Source organism: Anopheles gambiae, chromosome X, assembly GCF_943734735.2.
Source record: "Anopheles gambiae chromosome X, idAnoGambNW_F1_1, whole genome shotgun sequence".
Taxonomy (NCBI): Eukaryota; Metazoa; Arthropoda; class Insecta; order Diptera; family Culicidae; genus Anopheles; species Anopheles gambiae.
In genome coordinates this window covers 426,908-454,027 of record NC_064600.1, presented here as the reverse complement: position 1 = coordinate 454,027, position 27,120 = coordinate 426,908, and the positions used below count along the sequence as shown (strand labels likewise).

The window sequence follows — 27,120 nt, the reverse complement described above, 5'->3', positions numbered from 1 at the left end:
CATCAACCAGCAGAAGCACGCTATTACTGCTGATGCCATCTATCGGTGGGGCCACACAAGCTTTAAACTTACCTTGCCGAAATGAAGCTGCCGCATATACAGTGTTCCGAACATGTGACGATCGATTAATCGACACGAAGCACCGGTTGGCTTAAGTCGCATTAATATTATTTATTTTTTCCTCATTTTATTATTATATATAACAAAACATTGTACAATTAATCTGAGAACGCTTGCGGATGAGATTACACGCGACAGGGTAAAACATTACACCTTTCGTCCGTTTGTTAAAGGCTTTGTTTTCATCTTGAAGGCACAACAAAGGCACGGGAAACGGTTAGCCCCTGTTCCGGACTTTTCTTCTCTTCGTCTTCTTCGTCTCACTTCTAAAATAGTTTACCTCTGCATGTTCTCGTTTTTTTTTTAATTTGTTGTTTATTTGTTTTTCTATTCTTTTTTTTTACTAGCTGCGATTAATAACTTACTAAGGTTATTTCAGAACGGTGTTATTACTTTATGGCCACAATGGCAGCATCGTTTAAGTGAGTTAAAATTAATATCAGTTTAATAACGATACGATGAGGTCTCGTGTCTCAACAATTGATTAGGCTACGAAAACGATTATTTAAAATTTGTGCTCTCTCTCTTTCTCTCTTTCTCTCTTACTCTCTCTCTCTCTCTTACTCTCTCTCTCTCTCTTTCTCTCTCTCTCTTACTCTGTTTCCCTATCGTTCTCTTTATCGTTATTATCTGCTGTCCACCGACCCCGTCCGTAATAATTCCGACCCGATTGTGATCGGCTAATGAGATAGTTTGGGGCAGAGGGTGGGGGAGGGGAAGTAGGGGGGTCGTTGCATACGAGCTGCCCGTAGTTCACATAAGGCACGTGGTTTATACTGTTACACTCAGTTGCTCTCCTTCTTAAAGGTCGCGGGGGAAAAGCGATGCCCGCGAAGGTGAAAATGAAGCTTTCGGTTTTTGGTTTGGCACCATTCTCCCAAACACAGGCTGAATCGAAACCGTTTTGTGCCCCAAACATGATCGGCAATTTGAATTTGCCAATGGGTGTATATGGGTTTCCCTTCAAATTGAACCATTCGAATGTCTTTTTATTGCCATTCGCAAAAACAGGATCGAAAGTAAATGTTATGCAAACACAATTTGCCGGTTGTCTGGTGCACAAGGAGTAAAAGGGCTTAAGCTTGTGTTTGACTGTGTACTACCATAAAACCAATACTTCTTTTTCAACCCTCACGGTACCTCCAATCGCCGCTTTACTTGGCTGCTTAGCGCACGTATCCGTCGGCGAGTTCACAGCTCTGCCCGATCGGATCGGATACTCTGTCAGTCTTCGCTACTGCACACACACACACACACATACACACACACTCACGTACACACACACACACACACACACATACAAACAAACGTACGCACAATGAACGCGAATAATGAGATGTTAATCGGTGTTAGTACGGATGAGTAGAACGCGTGATGCGCGAAAAGGTAGTATTTGCGCCGAAACCCGTCCACATCTGTTTTTTTTTGCATTTTTGCGCGCTTAGTAGCTCACCATTCGCTTTTACAACTACAATTATTGCTACTACTACTACTACTACTACGACTACTATTGCTATTACTGCTAGTAATGCTCACTAGCGCACTCAGCCCAGCCCGGAGGGGAGGGAAGAGATGCTATTGCGCTAATTAGCCAGTTTAGTGTATCGACCTGCAACACATCTCCCCACTGTTGCAGGGGTCGCAAAAACGTTAGAAAGGTAAAATGGGGAAAATAAACACAAAACCACTAATTAAAACAAACAGGTAAAACAAGCTAGTACAGAAATAATACAAATCAGCTGATGATGTTAATGAGATTTTGATGCGTTTTTGTGTTGTTTTTGGCATGCGACTTTTTGGTGCACGCGCACTACGAGCAAAAACGGTTGACTAGTTGATTAAGTGTTGTCAATAAACAGAAAACATGCGTCACATGCGCTTTCGCGCTGCCCTTGCTTTGCTTTGTTCGAAGTTTTGTTTCAAATTGTTCGCTTTCGCGCATGCACACATCTTGCCTTGCAACAGTCGCCCCCATCAACCCACACCTGATTGAAGGAGGGGGAGGGGGAGGAGTAGGCAGGGTAGATGCACGTGTGAGGTGGGGTCTGCCACTGATCCCTTGCACCTTACGCTGCAACATAAGAACGGACAGAGAGAATGGCGAAAAAAAGATGTTTCAGAGTATTGCAGGTTTGAAATTCCCTGTTGCGGGCGGCCGGGACACAAACGTTTTGTGTGTGTGTATGTGGGTGTTTGTGCTCATAGATGCTCGTCGCCGTGATAGTTACCGTTTCGGTTCAGTGGCTGCCGCTCGGACGCGTCCGTTGGGCGCTTGCGCTCGAAGAAGCCACTCTGCAAAGAAAGGAAAGCGACGAACCCGGATTAAACCATGTGCTAACGTGAACACCACGCCCGTCCGTTCAAACGGCGATCGCTCACCTTGGCCAGCCCGTAGATGATCAGCAGCAGGATGAGCGCACCGGCACAGGCCGCCAGCACCACGATCCAGAGCGGCACCACCTCCGGCTTGATCGTCGGTTCCGGCTCGGCCAGCACCTTGATCTCGTGCGTCTTGATCGGTTTGTCCTTCGGTTCGCCGATGTACGGCAGCTTCAGGACGCGCGCCACGTTCATGGTGGAGAAGTGGAGCGGCGCGGACGAGGACAGCTGGTGCAGCGTGTGCGCGACGGCCCGAGTGCGCAGGGCGACGAACGCCACGTCACTGTTGCCGATCGGTCCCGCCTTGCAGTGGATGATGGCGCAGCGGGTGGCGTGGCAGCGGAGCGCCTCCTCTAGCGCGCGGTCCGACTCGTCCCGGTGGCCCGGCGCCTGGCGGCGCTGCCGATCGAACCGCTGGTAGTAGCGGAACTTTTGCTCCACATTCTCGTGCCCCTGGTTGAGGTGCTGGTGCTTGAGGTGGGGCAGTCCGTAGCCCGGCGGGTAGGTGCGCCGGTGGCCCGCCGCCAGGTCCGGATCGGCGTAGCTGTCCAGCTCCTCGCTGCGATCGTACGAATCGTAGTCGTCCTCCTCGTGCTCGTCCTGCTCCAGATCGTTGGCCACGCCGTGGTACGCGTTGCTCGCGAACGTGGCCGACTCCACGTGGTGCTGCTCCCGGCTGCTCGTGTAGTGCGTGCTGCTCTGCCGACCGGACGAGGACGATCCCGAGGATGAAGCGCCGTGGTACGCGGTGGAGGAGCCGCCACCAACCTGCTGCTGCTGCTGCTGCTGCTGTTGCTGGGAGTACTCGGTGCGGAACTTGTTCTCGAGACGGTTTAGATCGTTTAGACTGGCGGCAGATCCCGCGGCTCCACCGGACCCGGTGTAGTCACCCAGATGCATAAACTCGGTGATGAGACCGGTGCGTGGTGGTGCCTCACCATCCTGCTGGCTCATCATGCGCCGGCGGGTGGACGAACCTGTGGCAGCGCTTGAGCTGGTGCCGCCGCCAAGCGCCTGACCACCGCCCAGATCCGAGTCGTGACGGTGATACTCGCTGCTCTCGGACACATGCACCCGGCCGTCCTCATCCCGGTAGGTCGTGCGGTTCTTGGACGTATAGTACACGACAGAGGAGGTACTATTCCTGCTGCTACTGCTGCTCGAAGAACCTCCTCCAAAGCCAGAGCCTCCGGCACCTCCGGCAGCACCGTAACCACCGGCGTCAACGCGCACTCCTCCGTCGTAGTGCTGCTGCTGCTGTCTGTAGCCCTCTCCATGAGATCCCTGCTGGGCGTAGCCCTGTCTGGAGTACGCCTCACCCTGCATCTGACCATATTCGCCTCGCATCCGGCCGGAAGCGCTCGTATCACTGCTCTCGGTTTGATAGCGCCGCTCAGAGCCTCCTCCAGATACGCGATTGTAGTTGGCACCTTCCGCACCCGCTGCAGTCGATCCACGCACGTTAGAGGAGTACCTCGACTCGCTCACTCCTGCTCCACTGCTTCCTGAGCTCCCACTGCCAGAGCTACTGCTGAAACTGCTGCTGCTACTGCTGCTACTGCTGCTACTGCTGCTGGTCCTGCTGCCAGAGCTGCTACTGCCGGCAGCACTACTGCTACTACTGCCGCCAACACCACGACCCGCACTCGAAGAACCCGTGGTAGAGAGGAAGGAAATGGACGATGCGCCCTCCGCACCGACCGTCCCCGAGCCGGCTGCACTGTTAAACTTGGCCGTGCGGCCCATCGACGACGAGTAGCTCGCGCTCGACACGCCGACCTTGTCGAGGAAGCTCTTCCGTGCCAGCGCACTATCGATCGCCAGGTTGAGCGGGTTCGCGTACTCCGTCGGCAGACACTCGATGTTGCCGTGCGTCTCGGGCTGATTCAGCAGATACATCAGCGGCACTCCGTCCACTGTTTCGTACGGCCACAGCACGAAGAACTCCGCCTCGTCGATCGTGGACGGGCCCTCGTTCCGGATCTCGTAGATGTGCACGACCTGCGGCCCGATGTCGCGCTCCGTCTTCGCCTCCGCGAGCGACTTGTACTCGCTGTGGTTGTAGTGGAACTGGTCCGGCAGCGACACGCCCGACATCGCCAGATCGGTCTGCACCAGGATGCCGATGGTTTTGCGCATCACATTGTCCTGCCGGTTGCCGTCCAGCTCCGCGTTCGTCGAGTTCGTCTCGAGATAGAAGTCGTAGCTGGAGCCCATGCCGGCGGAGAAGGACGGCGCCAGTATCACCTTGAAGTGGACCACCTTCCCGCTGGACAGTGGGTTGCCGATGTCGCACTTGAGCGTTTTGTTCGTGGCAGCCGACGGTGCGGTACACAGCACCGGCACGTCCTTCACCTCGCCCAGCCGATCGACCCGGCGGAAGTCGAGCCCATTCGGCACCGCCATGTAGAAGCCGGCCTCGAACGCATCCTCGCCCCGATTCGTGATCAGCACCTCCACCGAGAGCAGATTGTTCGAGCCGAGCAGATAGTCGTCCACCGACTTGACCTCCATGCGCAGATCCGGCACGCACACGTTGTCCGGGCCGCAGTTCTTCTGGATGTTGATCGCGTCCCGCTGGACCGTGCCGCGGTTCTGGTCGAGCACGGGCTCGGTGTGGGCCCGGGGCCGTCGCTGCCGCCCCAGCACGTTCTGCCGCAGCCCGTACGCCATCTCCACCTCCAGTGGCGTAATCTTGTCGCGGATGTTGTCCGCCACGTACACCTTGTCCTCGATGCACTCCAGCTTGCCGCGGGCCAGCCGCATCAGCTGCGTCCGCGTGTGGTTGCCCTCGTGGTCGAGGAAGAACATGCGCGGGTTGCGCGCTTTCCGCGCGTCCAGCGTCCACGATATCTCGATGTCGAGCATCGGCGGCACGTTGATGCCGTTGTACTTCAGGCAGGAGTTGACCACGGTGCACGGGACGGTCTTGTTCGTGCGCTTCAGCGCACAGTTCTTCACGTCCAGCGCGATCAGCTTGCTCTTCGGCTCGAACAGGGTGCTCGCGACCATGGCGGCGACCGGCCGGGCCTTGAACACGAGTGCCTTGTCCGACTCGTACGCACCGACCACCATGTCCGGGTACTGGTTGCCGTCGAGATCGATGCCGCCGGACAGCGAGAAGCCGAACGTGGAGAGGCGCGTCACGCCCGCCATGTCCTCCGCCTGGATGACCTGCGACGCCTTGGCGAGCGGACCCGTCCGGGAGCCGTAGAAGATGTACACTGCGCCGCGCCCGTTCGGCCCATCGTACGGTGCGCCGACGGCAAAGTCCCCGTACCCGTCCAGGTTGAGATCGGCCAGCGAGCAGACGGCCAGGCCGAACCGGGCCTTACTATTGACGCCGTCGCGCGTGTCCAGCTCGCGGAACCGGCCGTCAGCCGCCGCACCCTGGTACATGATGTACACGCGGCCCGTCTCGTACTTGCCCTCGTTGTTCGGCTCAGTGTACATCGGGGCGCCGATGATCAGATCGTCCAGCTTGTCGCCGTCCACGTCGACCGCGGCAAGCGAGTAGCCGAAGTACGCGCCGATCTGCTCGCCGGTAATGTTCTGCTGGTTCGTCATGTTCCAGGAGTAGATCAGCACCTTGCCGAGGAGGCGGGCGCCGCGCGGCTTGCCCACCGCCACGCCCTGCGTGCCGTCCCCGTTGAAGTCGCCGGTCGTCGACGAGTAGCCGAGGTAGCTGTCGTCCTCCTTCTTCGTGTCCTCGAGCGTCTTGTACACCTTGTCCTTCGGGTTGTTCAGGCTGAACGAATAGATCTGGCCTGCGAAATGGACACACGTGACACGGAGTGGGGTGGGGGTGGAGATTGGAGAGAAAAATGCATTAGTTTTCGCTAGCCCAACAATGCTGCAATGATGGAGCACGCGCTCCCAAAGTTATCGATGGCAAGCCTTTATATGTTCTGCCTAGTTGGCTAGAAGAGGTGAGAAACGGGGTTAGTTTGAAGTGAAGTCGCCACGTCGCTGCAGTCGCACGGCTCGTGTTCGGGAGAGCGTGCCCAACAGACCCGGCAAACGTGATTCGGTTATAGGCGAGAAAAGCATCGGAAGAAAAAGCCTCGACGTACATGAGATGGAAACGCTAAACCGGACTATAAACTATAAATATATGTATGTATATTCACAGCCGGAGGGTTGACCGGTGTCGCGAAAACACCGCTCCGACCACTACCCGATGAAGGAAGCCACACCCGGAAGCCAGCGGTTTTGTTTTTTGTTTTTTTTTTTTTTTTTTTGCCGCGCTCTGTACACACCGCGTAGAGGTTTTGATGCGCAGTTGGCGGCTTTTTGCGTGTGTGATGTATTCATGATAGTTTTGTCTATTTTTGGACGATGAATAGATCAGTCCGCCTGCGAGGATGCACACATGATGTCTTGTACAATGCAGATGGGGTGATTATGGAGAAGGCGTGGGCGATGGGGAGCGATCTCGGAAATGGGCTCAGATATGTCTGAGAGGCTGAATGGAGAGCTGAATGAGCGGCAGATGATGAACGGAATGTACTGTGAGAAGGCAGCGAATTAACGGCTGTTCTACGTGGTATGATCATTATTGTGTGTGTATGTGTGTGTGTGTGTAATTGGGACACACCGTGACCATCTGTTTGCTCGGAATGAGTATGTACACATGATCGCTGGACTACGGAATTGGGATGGGAGCTACAGAAAACATACGGAAAGATGCTTATACACACCAAGCAAAGGGTCTACATTATGTACATTCATACATTCGCTTCTAAGAACCACTACCACTACTGGACACTACTGCCATAAGCCGGATGTTTACAGGTTTTCCTTTTGGAAGAAGTAAAAAATAAGAGAAAACATGTCTGACCGATAGTGGAAGGCTTTTTACGAAGTGATTTGTCACCATTTTTTTATTTTTTGTCTTTAAGAGCAATAAAAATAATCTAACCGATAAGACCACATCGTCAGCATTGCTCTAACCGGCAATGCAGCCGTCAAGCGGTGGAGTCGATTTTCTAACAGAGTTTAATTTACAACCAAGTATGACTTGTTTTCTCTTCTTTTTTGTTGTTGTAGTACGCACTGTTAATCTAGGGAACATTTGACTATCTACAACACTGATTATTTAGAAGTAAAAGGGGGGGGGGGGGGTGGCACACTGGACACTCATCAAGGAAAAAGATTTACACAAATTAGCAAATTGAACGGAGGTCATTCATAATAACGTTTGCTGGCATTTTTGTTTTCTATTCCAGAACGATAACAATATCTGCCAAACGGTGGTTTGGTGACTGATTGTGACGGGGCCTATCAGGAATGCAATAGTGTTTGGAACTACCTGCAAAGCATAGAACGCTTTTTCTTTTAAATAATAACATTTAAATGATTATCGATCTTCGTCAGTGCACGAAGAAACGATAATGCATGGGAAATTAGCTAAATCAAGCGTTTATTTTGAAGTGTCTAGCTCCTAGAGGGACACAACATCCACAAAGCCGTCCTGGCCAGCGATGAAAGAGTAGTAATGGCAATAGGCATTCGTTACACATCTAAATGACCTGTAAGGTTCCAGCACCAGACATTGAAAATTTACTGATGATTTTTTTTTATATCGATGTCTTAATTCTACACGCTCCACACACACACACACACATGTTCTTGGTGTGGTGATTGTGGTGTGGGCAGACCAAGTGAGTACATGGAATGGACGACAAGCTTAGGATAGAGGCGAATGGCCGCATTGGGCACGGCAGGGTGATTAGCAAAATGGAAAAAAGGGTAGAGGTTTCACATGGAGCGCATTGGTGTTAGTGAACGGTTCCACAGAGCCGTCGAGAGCGGGAAGGAAGTGTGCCGCCATCTGGCGACATTTTAGGCGCATGACAGTAGGAGCGTCAGTGTTTTAGTAGGTTTTGATAAGATAGTAATTGGGTAGTTTTTTTAGATTTTTTTTTCTTGTTTAAACTGATTGATTCTTTAAGGTCTGTGTTCAAGGTTACCTCCTTCGCCAAAATGACCATACCGCGGGGGTTTATAGGGAAACACAACGTCGGTGTTAATGGAATACATTTGTCCTGAAATCATTCAAAAATTGGCGTGCACTCATCACAAGGAACGATTAGAAGTAAGAACAAAACAATTGGGTTGGGACGGGTGGTGGTGGTGGTTTTGGTTGTTGGTTTGGTTGTTGGTGACCGGGCCGGGTTCGCACAGGAGTAGCATTGGTGTATGTTTGCGTATGTGTATGTGGGAAAGAGCGAAGGGGGGGGGGGGGGGCATGAGAAAAAAAGGGAAATAAACAAAAACAGACATTTAGTATGGCTAGGACGTACATCTTCATCTTCTCACTTTAACTGTTGGTTTTAGTTTGCGCTTCGCTTCCTGTTCAACATCTTTTGTTGTTGTAGGTATTTTCGCATGCCTACATCAAACGTTTGAAGACAACACTGTTTGTAGAATGATGCAAAACATTATCCCAAGACAACGGAAACGGAGCGAATGGATACAGTGACAAGCGGTCATTCAACGTCATCCACACAGAGCATCGACTGAACATCGCGTCCTCAAGGACACACAGCAAGGTAATCCGCTAGCTATCTACCACTACCTCTGCCGTAGGAAAACCCTCCCCATACATCCCCAATCGCTGGCCGGATGTTTGCTTTCTTTGCCAATTTTTTCGTAGCTCTATTCTAAACTTCCACTCACTGAAAGAAAACACACACTCACAAAAGGAAAAGGAAAAAACAGGTGCAGCAACGCACGCCAAACCCACTTGGAAAATCATGCACACATTACAGGAACATCTAAAGTTATGACAGTTTTTCTAGAAGCAGCAAATGCACTACTACCGGACGAAATCGGAAGAAAATCAATACGGGACAAACTGGAACGTTCAAACTGAAGAAAATCACTCGCAACTCAAACAGGGACAAGAAAAACGCTCTATTCTATGGGAGGCTGTTTGCGAACACACACAAAAAAAAAAAACAAATGCACGGCCAGTAGCAGCATCGCGTGAGTTGGAGCGCATAAAAACGTATGAAACAATGAATTCGTATCATCTTTTCTAGGCGAAAAGGAAATGCCTCTAAATCTAACTGAAAAACACACGCGACCAATGCAATGAAGTGCTGGCGGAGCGGGAGAGTCTGTACATCCATAATTCAAACGATCTTGGTCGCTTAGGTGACCTACTGTCACGAGATGAGCCACACGAGAAAAGTGCTACGTAAAACCAAAATGACACTAATCAATGCTCCCGTTTGAAAAATCGTATTCTCCTTTTCTCTCTCTCTCTGTGATACACAGTTGCGTCCTGCTGGAACTAGAAAGAGACACGCGTACGAAGACCGCGGCATGGACAAGTGTGATACATACCCTGCCAGTAGTAGCTGCCTGGTGCACCGATAAACAGACGCGAACCGTCCTGCAAAGAGAGCGAACAAGAAAACCACAGTAGGATTCAGTTCGGTTAGACGTGTGGGAGGCACGTTACGTTACAATTGCACCGCGTACTGTGCCCAACACTTACGTTCGTAATGGCGGCACTGAAGCCCGCCTGACAGGATCCCTGCCGATGGTAGCCCCAGTAGGCTGAAATTTGATCAATGCACAAGCGTTACATCAGAATGTGTTCGATCGCACAGCGATAAACAGAGTGTATAAGAGAGGGAGAGAGAGACAGGGAGAGCGAGATATTGAATGAAGAACGTACCTGTTCGACAGGGCGATATGTCCTCGAAGTTCTGCATATTATTTTTCGCCAGATAGCAGGTGCCGACGGGTTCGACACGCTCCGCCTTCCGCGGTTGCAGCTGGTGGAACACATACCGGGGCGCACATGCCTGCACAGATACGGTACGCAATGCAAAATGGCTCAGCTTTAGTTACTGGGCCAATCACCACTAATCACTGAAGGGTACTTACCACCAGCGGGCCATCGATACCGGCACTGGCAACTGTCGCACCGAACCACTGGTTCGATTTCGTGTCTATCTGCTCGTTTTGATCGTTGTAGGTGTTTCCTGAAAGATGGCAGAGTGGGATGGTGTACAAGTAAAGGAAAACCGATGTCAGTTACGCTATGCAGTAGACAATCGATTGCAAATTGCATCGTTTGCAATTCCTTGTGATGATAAATGGAAGAATACTATGCCCAGGAAATGAACGCGAGATGAACGAAAGCACTACTTCTATCTAGGAACGCTTGAGGAAGGAGTGTCAAAGGCAGGCACCACTAGTATGCAAGGTGACCTGCTCTACGTGTGTGTGTGAGTGGCTTTTTTTTTATTTTGTTGCTTGCTTAGTGTACGATTCAAACTGGATCGTAAACGACTGGTGTCACCCACCTTTGAATGTAAAAAAACACTTCTCCAAGCCTGCATGTATGGCATGGGCGAGTAAGAAAGGGAGAAAAGAGAGAGAGAGAGAAAGAGAGAGAGAGGGAAGGAAAAAAGGGAAGACAAGTACGTCAAACCTTCGTCTCACAACTAGCCGGCCAGAAGGTAGGCGGTCTGCGTACACCTGTGCGCTTGCTTGCAGGGCAGCTTGCACCGATGCAGACATTACTAGCGAACAGGGGCGACTACTCTAACACGTGAACGAGCACTACTTTCAATCGAAGCCATAGTTTTGTTGCTGTGCTGCGTAGCGACCTGCGAAGCGATCTCAGCTAACGGAATCGCTCCGGCGGCGGTGGAAAGCGTAGAACAACAAATAAAAGGCTAGCGTAGGTTGCCAGCTCCGGCTCTAGAACTACACGGTGCAGTAAACTGAAGCAGATATAAAGATGTTTCGCTGCCACTATCTAAAGCTAACGTCTTTGATCGGAACGCATTCAGCAACGGAAGAAAATTAAAAAAAAAAACGGGAAAAAAGGAAGCCGTCTATCACAAAGGAAGACAGAGGGTGTCTAATTCTAGCACTATGGGCAGGTCGGGTGCGTTTAGATTGCGAGCTGCAATTACTTGCCATACAAATCAAACTGGACGTGGGTAATGTTAGAGGTAGCGTTATGCTGTGCTTGCAGTTCAGTTATTGCTGCACTTTCTGGAAAAAGACAACAACGATGTCAACGGTAGAGAGTGGAGGGGTTTGTTCCTCTAGTAACAGGGGCGGGGACACCCTAGGGCGGCCCCTCCCCCGATATGATGGAGTCGTCCGAAACATTGAAAACAAAAACATCAAACAAACAAAAAAGAATCACATGTTCGACATGCGTTGGCATAAACGGGCGGTTTTCTGCTGTGTTATGATTCTTTTTTCGAATTACCAGCGTCCCCAGTAACGTAGTAAGCCTCTCCAAACGGGGCGAGTTCGAGGGGTTCGCGCGAGCAGATGACTTACCTTTCGTGTCGAACGGCAACAGATAGCACCGGTAGTCGTCGTAAATGTCGCAGCGATACACGGCACCGCCCTTAATCACGCCCGGCTGCGATGTGTTGGCGGTCGGTGCGCCCACAATGACCCTGTTGGTGGTGGTGGAGTGAGTGTGTGTGTGTGTGTGTGGGAGAAGAATAAATAAACGATATAGTAACTGTTTTAATGCGCGCGGTCACTTTTCTGCTGAGATGCCGCTCGGTGTGTGGCGGGGAGACTGGCCCGGGCGTAGGAATTCAGCTTACAGTGTCAGAAATGGCTGTAAGCGCAGGCTCATTGTTTAAAGCAAATATTGGACAGGGATGTGTAGTAATGTACCTACAGATTCTAGTAAGTTTTTTTTTATGGTTTTTGAAATTTGTTGTCTGACATTTAGCAACACTTCAGCACAAGCGTGCGCCTTTAACAAGCATCGAGATTACAGCCTTGAACTCAGATAGTCGCAGATTTGTTGTTCGATGTTCGATCATAGAACAGCTGGTGAAAACCAAACGGACCTGAAACGTATCTGTCCATTGGGTACGGAAATAATAACTCAGATGATGAATATACCTGAACAGACTGAAGTTTGAGCATTTCAACTTAAACCATCGAAGAGGCCAGTTCCAGACATTACTATCATGATGCACACTAGTTTTTGATACCTATCTAGTTTGAGCTGTGCAATAACTTAAACTATTAATAATCATTGCAGGTTCCTGCTGCAACCTCTCCCATCATTCTGAGATCTATCTAAGCTTATTTGTGTACAAATGAAGCGTTCAACAGGTGAGTAGCTAGCTACTAGTACTGATCGTCGAATTGAAATAAAGCAAATTGGAATGAAAGTAATTAGCAAAATTAACTAGTTTACAGAAACTAGCAAGAGTAACCAGAAGGAATAGCTAATTCTAAATGGAAGTTCGTCGGATTGAAATCAAATTTAAAGTGCAAAACTACAGTAGACAAATATAACTATTTATGTATTTAGTTTAAAATAACGAGCAGCCAAAAAACTGCTAGTCAGAATTAGGTGTTATTTTTTTCAAAAAAAAACTATCTGTGTCCTATGATGTTTCGTAACTGAGAACGTATTCGTAACAGATAAAGTAGTGTTTCTTCTTCTTTTTTGACAGATACAGCGAAATACTTCCGTCTCTGATCCAAACCATATTTGTTGTATGGACAAACAACAAAATAACAAAAAATAAGATGTATTCGTGCATATTGTTTAGAAGATATGGTAGAAAATGAATTTGGCACTAAAATATTGAAAGATAAAAGTATGCCAAACAAATCGTATGCACTTACAGGAATGGCCGGCACTGTACAAGAGTAAACCTAGCACGAACGCGAGCAGAAAGCCGTAAGCCTAGCTACGAGCTCGGCAAGCCTGCAGTAACGAAAAAAAGCATCAGCTGTGTGGACCGCTTGATCGGATCAGGTATCTTAACCCGCGTATCAATCAAGAACCCTCAATTCTACTCGCATTTAATACCCTACTCACGGTGGCCTTGGCGGAAAGGGAAGGTACCCAATTCCTCACACCAAACGGCCACCGGCTCAGCAAGAGCTTTCAATAACTCGCCAGTAACCCATCTAGCTGCACCGCACATTGATGCTTGATCAGTGGCTGCCGATGGGCGAGCAGTGAGATCACCAACGAGCACGATGACACATGACAATTCTAATCTAACAACACCCCGCCGGGTTGCGACGTCTTCCCGTGTGCGGGGTTGTCTTATCGCCGCAACGAAAAAAAACCGGATTAGAACCATTTGCCGGCGAGGTGGCGTGCCGGAGGAGAATTGGCAAGTGTGGCAAGGCGCACACGAAAACCCGATACCAGCGCGCGGACATGTTTGAAGGACACCGCAATCGATATTACGTAAGCAGTGGCACCGCGCGCAGAGACGCTTCCATTCTTCGGGGCGAGGTTCGATTTCTTCTCCTTCCTTACGCTTCGTTGGAGGTGTTGGGACTGAAACGTAGGACAGGAAACGCGAACGGCACACACACACACCGTGCGATGTGCGGCACAGGTAAGAAGGGAATGGTCCCGCACCCAGGTCCCCCCGTCGCGACTAGTTCATATTCTAATACGACAATGGAATACGAATGACAGCGGTCTGATTCGATCCGGGCAGATCGTCACCAATCCTTTCGGGGTGGAAGTTGCTGAATGGGAGTTTGAGGGGGAGGGAGGAGTGTGCTTTGTTCGGGTCATCGTCATCGTCCGCCATTAATCATGCGGCAAAACACACGGAAACGTCATAAATGGAAACGCCACAGCGAAACCGGAATGCCAATCAGGGATGGGACAGCTCTTCTTCTTTTTTTTTGCTCTCTCTCTCTCTCTCTCTCTCTCTCTCTCTCTCTCTCTCTCTCTCTCTCTCGCTCTTCATTATTATTATGTTATGTTTGTTGCTCGTTTGAAAAGGAAACGTTGCGTACGGAGCGTTGCGGTTTGGTAGTGCGCATGCGTGCCACTGGGCATTCTCTTCCCTTTGCTTCAGTGTCTTCTATGCGCCTTAGCTCAAAAAGACGCAGCGACAGGGAAAGCGAAGGGGAACAGGGGGGGAAACCAAACACCCCCCCCCCCCCCCCCCGCGACCCCCTTCCCATCGAAAGCGGGTTTTGTGGGGTCTCACCGGGAGCGTGGGGAAATGCGCGAAAAGCGCACTAACAGACAACAGGGAGCGAAACCGGGCGGGGCGGGCGGCGCTACTGTCCTTAGTCCCATGTTTGGACATTCTGGGTCCTCCGTCGGTTGCCATATTTGTATGCGCGACCCTTTTTTCCCCCCGTTGTCGCCCTGTGCCGCTCCCCGTGTGGAGGGGTTCGCTTCGCCCGCTCGCGCTTGCGCTGCGTACATTCAATCTCCGCTTCTGCTGTTGGCGGCATTGAGAAGACACAATAACTGCAATAAAAACCCCGTACTGAGCCCAACTCCAACCACCCCTTCGCCCTCCACCTAAAGCCCCCCCCCCCCCCCCTTTCGGTGCACTTTCGAGCATGCAGTTGCTTGTACGAGCCCGCATCGACGCCGAGAGGAAGACATAAAACAAATCCATAAAAGTACGATCGCGCAAATATGCCGCAAACAGCAAAAAGGGTTCCCCTCCCCCACCGCCGGTGGGCGAACAAGCTGTGCCGAAGCTGTGCAAGCCCGCCAGCCACCGTGTGCGGGGTAATGCGCGGTAGGTAGCCCCGGCTGCAATTAACATTTGCCCATCTTGGCGCTGACCCGTCGCGTCGTGACCGGGATCGGTTTGGGCTGCCGATCGATGTGCTGGCCTGAGATGTTGCTGCGCGAGCGACAAATTCCAGCCCGGGCAACCCATATATGGCCGCTCGGTGCATTTGAATTTCGGAATAGCATTCCGTTTGGTTTTTTCCCCGTTTTTTTTTTTTTTGCGATGCTGCAGCGCCCATCTTTGCATGCCCTGCGGGCCAAAAAGGTATGAAACGTTCCCTCTTACACTCCACACTCTACCACGGTCAGGCAGAGCCAGATGGGTTGCTTCCGATCGATACCGAGAAAGAGAGAGAGAGAGAGAGAGGGACGGTGCGGGTGAGCTAGAATGCATCCTCTTGGACTTAGGAGGTTCGTTTTTTTTTCTCTTTTGCCAAAATAAGCCACTTTTGGCGAGTTCCAGGCAGCGCTTGCTTCGGCGTAGCACTAATTTCACAAACATCTGTGCCGCAGCGACAGTCTAGTGCTGTGTGCGGGCGGATACTGCCCTAGCTGCAGTAACTGCAGCGGAAACAAGTAACAGATGTTTCTTACATTTCCAGTGCTGTGTGTGCGCGAGCGCGCGCGCGCGCGCTTAGCGCTGCGCAACCGAGATGGCGGAACATCAACATCGACCTACGCTAGAGGCAAACCTAGCATCAGCAGCAGCAAATGTTGTATCGAAGGAAGCGAACCAAAAAAAAAAAAAGAAAAAGAAAAAAAAACATACACACAAAACCTCCCCAAACAACCAACGCAGCCGCAAGCAAGAGCTTGGCTCAGCCAGGGCAAGGCCTTGAGCGCAGGCGCGACACGCTCGCGCACGATCGCACTCACGCCCGCCCGCCCGCCTAGCACATATGGTACGCACATGGTTGATTTTTCGGGCCAAAAGCGGGAACCCGAAGCAGTGGGCAACCGGCCACCGCCCTCCCTGCGTACCCGTACACCAAACACACACACACACACACACGGCACGCACGGCGACACCAATGTTGCGCAGCAGCAAAACAGTCCGAGCAAAATTCCCCCAGAGATTCCAAGGGTACGCAGCGCAGCGAGATAATACTCGGCTCGATGGTTTATTGCACTATTACATTTGCCCCCTTTTTTTCTTTGCCTCTCCCGCTTTCTTTGCTCGGTTTTCGCAGCTTCATTCACATCGGCACACACACACACACACACATGTGTGTGCGCGGACACACTCACAACGTGAATCACTCACGGGGGTAACGTCACGTTTAAATTGGGATGCAGTTTCACACACGTGTGTGTCTTTCGGGTTTTTGGTTGGGTTGTGCTGCCGCCGCTCTGCCGATTTTTCCATATGTTTTCCCGGCTGCCCGGGTCCTCTTCCTGGGCTGCTTCCTACGGCGAGGCGCCCGACTTTCGAGCAGTAGGGAAAGCCCCAGCAGCATTGAAGCAATCGGCACGACCGCACGGCCGAAGTCATTAATATGCAGCCGGCAGCAGGCACCGGATGACAATTTCCAACATTTTTTGGAGGAAGGAAGCATCCGTTTCGGGGCAACGTTTGGTGAGTCTGCTCATCAAGCGGGGCTCACACGTGTTGTCAAGATTTTTGTTTTGTTTTTTTTTTCTTTTTTTTTCGCCGTTACTGTTCGAAGGCGGAAAGCGCTCCCAAGCCCCCACACATCTCCCACACCTTTGCTGCGGGAGGATCAAACAGATACGAACCAGCGGACGAAAGCTACGTTATTATGCTTAACACCCGCGCCCATTGGCTGACCCTTTTTGCTGCTCTTTGATCTGCTCGGCCACGGATGCGTCTTGCAGCTGTACAATTATACAATTGCCAGACGCGATGCGCAAGCGACGGAACGCGGAATGCGGAAACTCAAACCCATCGCAAGCGCGCTTTATCGCACGCAGAGGATCGGTCTGTGTGTGACAGTAAAAAAAAAAAAATAAACCGAGTTGGACAAGTACCAAAGTTCATCAGCTCATTGATAAACCCATCCCGCATTGATTCGGAACGGTCCGCTCTGTCCCAAGAACACACTCACACACAGCGTGAGTCTGCCTGGCCCCCCTCCCGGGTGTCGTCAGGGCCTGATAGTCAATTAAATAATTGCACCCGGCATCAACATCATGATCATCATTCACTTTGCCACGCGCTCTCACACACACACACACACACACAGCGACGCCCACGGCTTCGATCTGGCCACCCACACCAACCGCCCGAAGGTCCAGTCAACAAAACACTGGGCCAAAGCAAACCTCTACAAAGTCGACGCTCTCTTCCCGCACGCTCTCGGTGACGTTCCGTTTCGTGCCGAGCGTCGAGAGATGAAATCACGCAAAACGCAAAACAAATATAATAAGTTCGTTCAATTTTTCGTGTCCGCCTGCCGCCCGGTTGGCCTTCTGGCACGGTGGTATGTGTGTGTGTGTGTATGTGTGTCTGGTCTGGTTTTTGCTGTGTGACTTTTCTGTGTCAACGCGCCCGGTTCGTACAGTGACGAACGGCTGAACGGCGATGCAAAATGGTAAAAAGTAAAGGAGGCAGCACAATATGAAGAAAAAAACCCTTAGTCGAACGGAAGGTGTGGAGGGGTTTGCAAAACGCTGCTCATATCTGGCAGGGCCACGCCGGCCGCTACTGCAGGCAAATGCATGCGCACAGCCGCAAAAAGGTCGACGGGAATTGTGGAACCTCTTTCCTTCGTTTCATTTTCGCTCTGCGTTGCGCAGAGTGGCAGCCCCTCTTACGGCCTTAATCAATAAAGTGCCACTCAAAGCTTCGCCATCTTAATCACCCCGGGCAGGCCAGCAGCAGCAGCAGCAGCAGCAGCAGGGGCCCGCGATGCATATCGTGCAACGGGTAGCTAATCAGCGGCGTAGGATGTGGCACGTCACATAAGCCGTGGCGAAAGCAGCAAGGCCTGCGATGGCTTATCAGGAGTTTGATGTGTGCAAGGGCGCTCTGGCGTGGATAACAATTCCTAGAGCGACGCAAGAACAAGAGCGAACATGCACGCAACTGTGTTCTTGGACTGGTGCAGGGATTAGGGAGCGAGAGTTGAAGAAATCTAAAGCCTGCCCTTGTGCCGAGATAGCCACTTGTTTGCGACCTGCAGTGTACCAGGGTGTGCTAAGGTTTTGAAATTATAACTGCTTCTACTTACATCCCAAAGATGCTGTGCAATACGGTATATATTTGGAGTTGCGCTCCTCTGTTCCGGATACTCTGAACGCTTCCAATCCGTATGCAAATACTTCAGAATTCGCCAATTCAGATGATCAGATGGCAAGCAGGCTTCAAATGCAATCGAACACATCAATTCTCTGATCAATTGCCAATCAGCTTCAGGCTTCAAATGCATTGCATCAGCAAACAGAAGAAAAGCATCAACATATTGAAAGAAATGTTTAGGGTCACTTAGACCCTGGACCTCCTGGACATCGTCTCCTGCACAATCACACCTCATTAGCATCTTAGCTATTAGCACTTCTTCATCACAGCCCGTCCATCACATTATACCATGTCTCACTTTCACGAGCTAGAGTATCTGTTCTCCGGCCTCAGGGGCCTTGTACACTTCACTTATATCCACTTACCAGCTGTTGTTCTGCTCCCGATGCAGCGCTACACTGAAGCCAAACATCGACGAAGGATCGCCCTCCTTCAGGATGAAGTTGATCGTGTCCAGGTTGAATGCGGTCGCGGTCTGGCCCAGCCAGACGAGCAGCAGTGCGGTAGCGATCAGCTGCATTAGCGTCGCGGCGGTGCGCGGCACGTGCGCACGTCCACCGTCACGCACTGTAAACGGATTTCGCATGCTGCCAGCCTTCTACGCGTTTCGGATGATTATGTGTGTGCGGAGGATGGACTGACACTGACTCGGCCAGCACGGGTTCGCCACTGCTGTCGCCTCGGACGCTCTCTATCGCGCGGTCTTCGATCACCGTGATCTCCGCCGTGACTGTGTAAAACAGAAGAGAGTGGGGATTGAAAAGAGAGAGAGACAGAGAGAAAGAGAAGGAGAGTGAGTGAGCATGTGGGTGTGAGCGAGAAGCCGTTTTCTGTGTTGCTGCGCTGCGGCGAGAGCGTTTGTATGGTAGTTGCCGTAGGCGAACTGTCGGTGCCGTCCGCATATGCATAGCAGAAGGGGTCGTCAGAAGATGCGATTACTTCGGCTGGGAGCGGTTGGCGAAGGGCACTCGCAGCACTCACTATTAAGATGCAACGGCTAGGGGGTGACGTTGGCCTGTGTTTACACAGGCTAGTATTACTAGTCCCAACTGTTTGTGTTTGCGGGAGAGCCTCTGCTCAATGTCAACTGGTCCCGTATCCTTTTTTTTTATTTTTAAACTAAAATTACATAACACGCACGCCCGCGTCGGTAATACCCGTGTAAAAAGGGCCCTGCCTTTGCTGCGCTCCTTTCCCTGTCCTTGCTGGTAGCAGCAGAACGCATACGCACTACCCCTCCCACGGACCCATGCCACGGGGAAACACAGGACCAGGAGAGGTGAAGAAAAAGGGAAAACAACAAACACTTGGGCGCGCTATTTCGGCGCCCATTTCGTCACCTCCAGATCGACACGTCGTTGTATCTGCTTGGTAGGGGAGAGGCGGGACCGTTGGACACCTCTTTATAGTGCCATTCCTGTGTTTCCAAGCACTGTTACACTCTTCAGCCCCAATATCATTATAACCACTTTAGATTTTCCAAGCCGTATTTTGAATGTATTTGAATTCGTTTTTCGAACTTATTTGTACTTTTAGCAGGATTAAGAATTTGAGATTTGTACGTGTATTTTACAAAGGTGTGACACAAGACAACATTTCAGTGCTCAGAACACTTTGAATGTGGATCGCAAAGTTAGTTCCTACGTAAAGAAAACCCTCGTATAACGAGTTTAATCCGTTCCGGTAACTCATTAGTTATATGCAAGACGCATTAGAACCGTTGCGGGCTACATTTGTTCAATGGCAACACGTTCTGTCTTTTCTACTAAGGAAATTGACTATACGTCCGTACGGTTTGACAACAAATGTTCCAAATGCAAGATGTTCCCAAATTCGGGCCTTGTGCGGAAAGCTTTTTTGGTCACGCTCTGCTCCTTCCAACTTCAATATCCTTGTGATCAAATGTACACTGGGAAGTTTGAACAAACCAAGATGTCACCCGGTAACCAATGCACAAGGAGACCAATTCAGCACATCCTGCTGCTTTTTTCAGGCTTTTTTCGTTTGAGCCAAAAACGCTACAAGTGAACTGCCTTTCAACCGAGCCGCTACAGATTAATCGATTCGAAACATCAATACTCTTGTCGTTATAAGCGAGTAGCAGTAAAAACTGCACATGTACACAAAAGTATTTGTGGATCCTTGACGCAGGCTCGAAGGTCTCCACTGTACTCGTTGTGCGCATTTGACTTTACTGTTCAGCTCCTGCAAGAAACAAACTTTTATTGATAAACAATGCATTGATATGGCCAGACACTGACCCTGCTGAAGAGAAGCAGTAGAGAAAACAACATGTAAATGATACCAGTCCTTCTGTGAGTGTCTGCAGGTATCACGTCACTAGAAGTAAAACCAAGTTCTTAGCATGACCACACTGCCCCACCGTCCCTTTTGCCGTGCGTGCGACCGTGTGGAGGGTAATAAAACCCGACCGTGCTCCCACACACGCTTACAACACTCACACACACACACACACACACACACGTGATGTGTACCAAAGGGAACGTTAGCGTGCGCGCGCGCGCTCTCACACCAGCGGGGCCCTCACCACCCCTCCACCCCTTCCGGCGATGACTCAGACCGCGCACCTCGCCGCAGCCGTTACAAAAATGGCACAACGATCTCTAGCCGCAGTTGCGGTTTTGCGGGCATCTCCATCCCCCTCCTCCTCCTCGGAGAGATCCTGCAGCGAGTGCATTGCGAGTTCCGAGCGTGTCACAACTTCCTCGTCCTCTGCCCCACCAAATACACCAAAAGAGGGTACGTGACGGAGGAGGTGAAACAGGAGGGTATGAATCATATTTCACGCACGGCCCACGGGCGCTTCGGTACCGCGATGTACTTTGTGTTCAATATTCTTTTCTATAAATAGCCCGCCAAACCATCGCACACATTCGCACCGCGACAGGGGCCCGTGTGTGCGTGTGTGTGTGTGTGTGTGTGTATGGTGGATTTAGGGAAAATAAACCACACACTGTTTAACACACGCACGGAAACACGCACACTTGGGGAATCCGCACCCGCTGGTCGGTTTCCGGACGGTCAGAGTTTCCTCCCGCAGGGGAAAAGGGACTCTGACGATGGGGCTGGGGGTGCTGGCTGGTGGGGCGGCACATTTTCGATCCTGACGCATCGTTCGAGCCGTGGCACACCCTTGCCGGACCCCGCTAGGTCGGAAAAGCAACCCTCCAAAGAAACATCTGTTCCCATTGGACGGAGCGCGCGCTCGTGTGTGGGTGGGAGGGGGCTAGCAGGAAGGTAGCGCCATTTTTCCGCGAAAGGTTGACGCGAGCTGAGTGGATGATTTTTTTTTCCACCCCCTCTCCGGCGGCCGCCCACTGCTTTGCACTGTCTGGCACACCGAAACGGTTGACTTGATGATGACTTGGGTTGGGTGGTTGGGCGTTGGAATTATGCTGACCAAAACCAACGGCTGCACTAAACAAAAAAAAGGAACCATTTGGCAGTTTTGATAGAAGTAGCCAGCTTTCCACCTTTACCAAAGGTTCCATGCTTGTCCCGGCCTCCACCAGGGCTCCTATGTTGATTATTTTGTCTTTTGGTTTGAAAGTGTGGACACTTTGGAACGCGAACCATAGCACACCCCGCCTGCTCGCATTCGAGTTAAGCTACACAAGATGCTTACGGAAGCACACACACACACACACTGCCTATGTTTAAAGTGAAACACCAAAACAACACCCAGGGAACCACGCGCGCAAAAACCAACTGAAACCCAAACGCAGTAAACACGCTCCTGAAGCGGGCGCGCACCAGCACCAACACAAAACTGCGGCCGAGCGAATGCACACGCTCCGAGTCGTCCCTTACCGTGTCCGAGAATAGAATGAAGTCGATGCGTCGAGTAGCAGAAATAGTAGCGCGCGCGATGACACTAGCAGCGCTCGCCCTACCGCGCACCGTGCCGCACCGTTTGGCGGTTGCGAAAAAAGGCGAAGCACGCCACGAGCACACGGGCACACGCACACTGGCGGCGCGGTATGCCGACACGGGCGTGGAGTACCGTTTTTCCTCCCAGTGTTGCGAACGATGGACGATGTCTTGGACAGCGCAGGGTTGTGTTTTGGTTTGGGTGTGCCGGAAACTTGAGTTTTCCCTGCAGGGTAAACTGCCAAAGGAAAATTGGTCACGAACGGGACGAAACATTGCACGATCGTACGACTGTCTCGCTTTGATCTAAGTGAGTTCCAACCACACGATGGTCGAGGGTAGATACATTCGGTGGGCATTATTTTAAAAAAAAATATTTTGAATATTTACCGTACCACACACATTTCACGGCTGGAATGGCTTGAGCAAATTTGTTTCCTAATTTAATTTCAGAACATTTGCAAACGTACAACTTTTAAGCACATTGTTTCGTAAATCCTGAAACATTTCGAGACTTCTTCCAACCCGGGTTGGATAGATGTACTGTGGTAAAGGCCAAAAAGGGATTTAATCCCGTCTGGTCTCGTAGCTCATTTATAGGAGCCTTTAATAGACCGCGGACTAGCAGCAGTGTGACAAATGCATGCTACCGGTTGATTTACAATTTTCGGTTTACAATTTGTGGCATTACATTGTTGCTCATCTGCATCAAACGTTTGACACCGTGTAGTTGCAACTTAAAAAGCATTTTTTGAATATTAATTTAGTGTCCTACATCGATACAATCGAAACAAAACGTTAACTTTTTATTTTTGGTTGGTCGTAAATCGTGGCGAAAGTTAGCTTTCATATTTCTGTTATACGTAGCACAACTTGTCTCATACAAGCATTTGCTACACACCGATAGAGGGCGCTAACGAGAGTTTGGATGTGCCGTTTTGTTGTTAACGTGCCCGCGATGTAGATGAGCAGTTTTGATTCCATTGCATTTTTTTCCTAATAACACAGGAATTTAAATTTGTTTAAATTAAACATAGCACGTATTGTATTGTTTTTTTTTGTGACGCAAATGAAATTATAATGAAATCTTTATAACAGATAACTCGTATGACCAGATAAAATGATTCGATTATCGAAATTTTACGCTCGCATAACGAGTTTAATCCGTTCCAGCGAAACACTCGTTGTACGAAAAACTCGTAATCGGACATCGGAGCCTCTTTTCTATATAATTTATGTACTTAATAATTGGATCCAGGATACTCTGATACAACAAGCATCTATATATATACATGCGGCAATGAAACATGTCATCATTATACTAATAAATAGGAAGATATTTGTGGTTTTCTATTTCCTTATCATTATTATTCATAAATTTTCTTAGAACACTTACGGTGTATTGTTTTAGACTCTTTTTTCTTAATATTTCCAGAATATGACAAATTCCATTGCTTCTTCCAAGTCATCTTCTGGAGCCTCAGCCTCATCCGAATAAGAGGAAACAGTTTGCAATCACTGCTGAAAAATAGCATGGTTAAACGGATTTTCATCCGAGTGTATCCAGAGTTTATTCTTCAGGTGTTAGATATGTACGGTTAGACTTTTTCCTTTGTGAAAATAATTTCATTGCCTGCATTGCATGATTCATTTTCACTGCAGGCATTTTCACTGCTAGAAACACTCATCAATATACCACGCACTTATACCACACGCAATTATACGACACTTCTCTTCCTGGAAATCGCTTTAAATTATTCTTGAAACGATTCGTAGTATCAAAACTCGTATCTACCTGAGCGATAAGCAAAAATAACGGAAAGCTCAAACTTTAATGATCTTGACTTGACATCGGCACCAAACAAGTGTATCAGGACGATATTGCTGGCTATGTGAGATTTTATTCGTTGAGAAAGGCATTTGTTGAGTATTGAGATATGCTTGTTATGTAAAAAAACGAGGAGTCACGAGGAGTTCCACTATTTGAAGAGTATGCTATATTTAATGATTTACCCTTTAAATTTTCGTTTCCATTGAACATTTGGAATGCAATGGAATGCTAGAATGGAACACTTCTAGCAATGTTTCAAATCTACGGTGGAATATTGTAAACAGTTATCGAATAGATAATGTACATCTTGGTTAAAGTAAAGATTATCTTTCGCGGGTTTAACTTTAAACTTGAACTTTCGAAAACATTCCATCTATTCCAAAATGATGCATCAAGTTATTTTTTTCTAATTTATAGGAATCTGACTTTTACATCTCTCACAATACTTGTTTTCAGAGTTTCCATCAAGGTTCGGCGTTGCGTACGCTTTGCTAAAAAGTAAAAAAAGAATTTAAAAGAAGTTATTAATTAATTAACATAAATTAATAACAATAAACTTTGTACATCACGCACTGTAACTGTTGACTTTTGATGAAATCATGCTTCATGATGTATTATTTGTTTCTTGTAAGGCTTTCTAAATCTTTCAACTATAACTAAAATTAATTATGAAAACGATAATAAGTTTTCGATGTAAGCGAAATACTGGAAGTAAACCTGCAATTTTGTTGTGCCTCTGCTTGGTGGCGATTACGTCAAATATGATTCAACTGTCATGCGATTCTTGTAAACATCTATGGCTATATCCATGCTATACACAATAATTGCCGTGCGTGATTCACGTCGAATATTTGCTACATTATAGAAAAACTTAACTATTTTCACTCGGTTTGCGAATAACTTGAATGAATGATTTTTTTTTTTCTAAATCGAATAGCAAATACGTGGTATATGATACTTTATTTTATTCAATACTAATAATATTTTGATAACTATGCCCATTTTTGTGCGTTAATTTCGTGTACACACCTGTGCATAGCATAAGCCTTATTTTTACTTCAAGTTATGCTGTAATTAGCAAAATACTTAGCATATTTGTCTCAAAAAGCTACAATTTTATTGAAGATTTATTTTTTCAAAATAAATGCGTTCTCCATCGTGCTAATTTCAAAACCATTATGTTTTCTCATAAAATTAAATTGAATATTAAGGCTCATTATATTGAAAGGCGAAAAGGGGATTCCAAAATAAACCACCAAATATTATTTTCATCATTTTGATTATAATACTAAACCGAATTGCTTCTAAAAGATGTACAAATGAATTTAGACTATAGCTTTTACATTAGCTTTACATTATTATTTTGTGTCATCAATTATCAATCGATTTGAGCTAATACATATTGTTGAAGTACTGATTAATAATAAAATTTTGCTTTTTCTTGTGATTAATCGATAAAAAAAAATCTAATAGCAGTGGAAAACGTGCAATTTTTTAGAAAGAAACTATATCCTGAGCGTTTTTATGACGCTTTTTTCTCTCTGGAGTCACTTCACTAAAGATATAAATATGCTTCACATCCGTGTTCCCAAAACCGCACCAGCTCGTTGACGTTAAGACGTCTTGTTGAATTGGAGGCACGTAGGAAATGAAAGACGTATGAAATTCAAATTTCACACTGAAATAGCAAAATTTTTGTACAAATTGCGGTGGTGCTATTAGTAGGTTTTAAATAAGTAGGGTTTAAATAATATTTTTGAAAAATATTTGTTTTTGATGAAAATTAAGGTTTGTCTGCAACGCTTAAAACGTATAATATACTCAAAAAGAATTATAAGATCTTTATAGAGACTTTCAGCCAATTGGCCTCACAATGAATTTATGTGGCATCGGAGATACACGATTTTCCAAATACGACATTTCGTTAAACAAATAATACTAACTGTACACATAAATTGTGAAAGACAAAGTGGTGTGCCTTTGTCATGAAATTGAAAAACTGCGATATTAGATAATTATAGCAGATATAACTTGTTCCCTACATAATCAGAACACATTGTCCTAACAAAAACACTACAATTCATGTCAAAATTCAAATATTCTCATTGAACAAACAAGTTTAAGAACTAGACTATACCACTATAACATAATTCAAATTAAAAAAAAATACTTCGCGAGTTTGTGATAAAAAAAAAGATTTGGACCCATTATGTGGTTTATTCGATTATCCGGGTGAGGTCGCGTCGCGATAAGCCCGGATAAAAGGCGTTCCACTTTAGGCCGAAAATACACGGACCGGAATTTCGCGGCCGCGGAATTCCGCCTGCTGACAAATTTATGGATAGGACAGTGAGTTTGACAGCAAGCGGGAATTCCGTAGCCGCGAAATTCCAGTCCGTGTATTTTCGGCCTTATTTTGTCAGCGTAAATAGGCTTTTCCCAAGTGCCACATATCCACTAAATGACCACTAAACGGGTTCTAAGCGGCCTAAAAATACTTCGTTAGGCAGACGGCAACCGACTAATGGATTCTAAAAATAGCAAAAAGCTGGGATACCCAGCCAGTGAAGCTTTCCTCGCTTCGAGAGCTTTCTCCTTTCCTCTGTAATGTTGTATGGATTCGCGTTGAAGTTATGCATCGCTAGAACTAGAACGGCGATACGATTGTTTAAATACTAAACTCCAATGAAAACACCAGCACCGAAATTGTAAGTGAGATTTGAGTAAAGGTCGGTGGTGTTGGTACCCACGTATCTGACCATTCCGACCATTCAAATAGATTTTTGCTCGAAATGTTTGAAGGGTATATTTAGATGATGTGATTAGATGAAGTTAGGCGAAACACATTGCAAGAAAAGGACAGCAATATAATGATGAGTTGTAATACGCCATCTATTGTGCAATCCAGTGAAGCTATGGAGCTTTCATTTTTTATTGATATTTGATTTTCCAGTCGTTTAAACTTAATCTGTTGCGTTTGGGTTTTAACTGCTATTTCTATGTTTAAGCCAGAAAGGTTACGGTTACGCCAGTGATCGGGCGCAATTTTTACAGAAAATACACGAGTGGTTCCGAGTAGCTAACAATTTGGTTTTTTTTTAATGTAGTTTC

At 48.3% G+C, this 27,120-nt stretch overlaps 1 protein-coding gene and 1 long non-coding RNA gene across 8 annotated transcripts; both read right to left on the bottom strand.

The window, feature by feature from the left end:
• Positions 1–146: 146 nt before the first annotated feature.
• On the bottom strand, positions 147–22,321 carry LOC1272247 (integrin alpha-PS2). Of its 6 annotated transcripts, XM_061662099.1 has the most exons (11): positions 22,119–22,321; positions 18,653–19,017; positions 11,821–11,942; positions 10,402–10,499; positions 10,190–10,319; positions 10,007–10,068; positions 9,853–9,901; positions 8,472–8,546; positions 2,500–6,266; positions 2,349–2,412; positions 147–2,191 (listed from the first exon to the last, which is right to left on the bottom strand). In XM_061662099.1, the coding sequence occupies exons 2-11, from the start codon at positions 18,871–18,873 to the stop codon at positions 2,187–2,189; spliced, it is 4,593 nt and encodes a 1,530-aa protein (XP_061518083.1). In that variant the 5' UTR covers positions 18,874–19,017; positions 22,119–22,321; the 3' UTR covers positions 147–2,186. The 6 variants fall into 6 exon arrangements, with proteins under 6 accessions (XP_061518083.1, XP_061518066.1, XP_061518096.1 ...); XM_061662082.1 differs by having other exon boundaries at positions 147–2,412; XM_061662112.1 differs by lacking the exon at positions 8,472–8,546.
• A 1,196-nt stretch (positions 22,322–23,517) lies between these two features.
• On the bottom strand, positions 23,518–25,640 carry LOC133394011 (uncharacterized). 2 transcript variants are annotated; one of them, XR_009766567.1, is made up of 2 exons: positions 24,574–25,640; positions 23,518–24,500 (listed from the first exon to the last, which is right to left on the bottom strand). It is a non-coding gene; the product is annotated as an uncharacterized LOC133394011 (long non-coding RNA). The 2 variants fall into 2 exon arrangements; XR_009766566.1 differs by having other exon boundaries at positions 24,583–25,640.
• Between the last annotated feature and the right edge of the window lie 1,480 nt (positions 25,641–27,120).

What these genes read in the sequence shown, in the direction of transcription:
- LOC1272247 (XM_061662082.1), bottom strand. Translation starts at nt 18,873, where the DNA reads ATGCGAAATCCGTTTACAGTGCGTGACGGTGGACGTGCGCACGTGCCG. An exon ending in CGGGAGCAGAACAACAGCTG is followed by an intron (nt 11,943 to 18,652) that starts GTAAGTGGATAT and finishes CACCACCAACAG; the next exon opens with GGTCATTGTGGGCGCACCGA. An exon ending in TGGTCATTTTGGCGAAGGAG is followed by an intron (nt 6,267 to 8,471) that starts GTAACCTTGAAC and finishes TCCATTTCGCAG; the next exon opens with GCCAGATCTATTCGTTCAGC.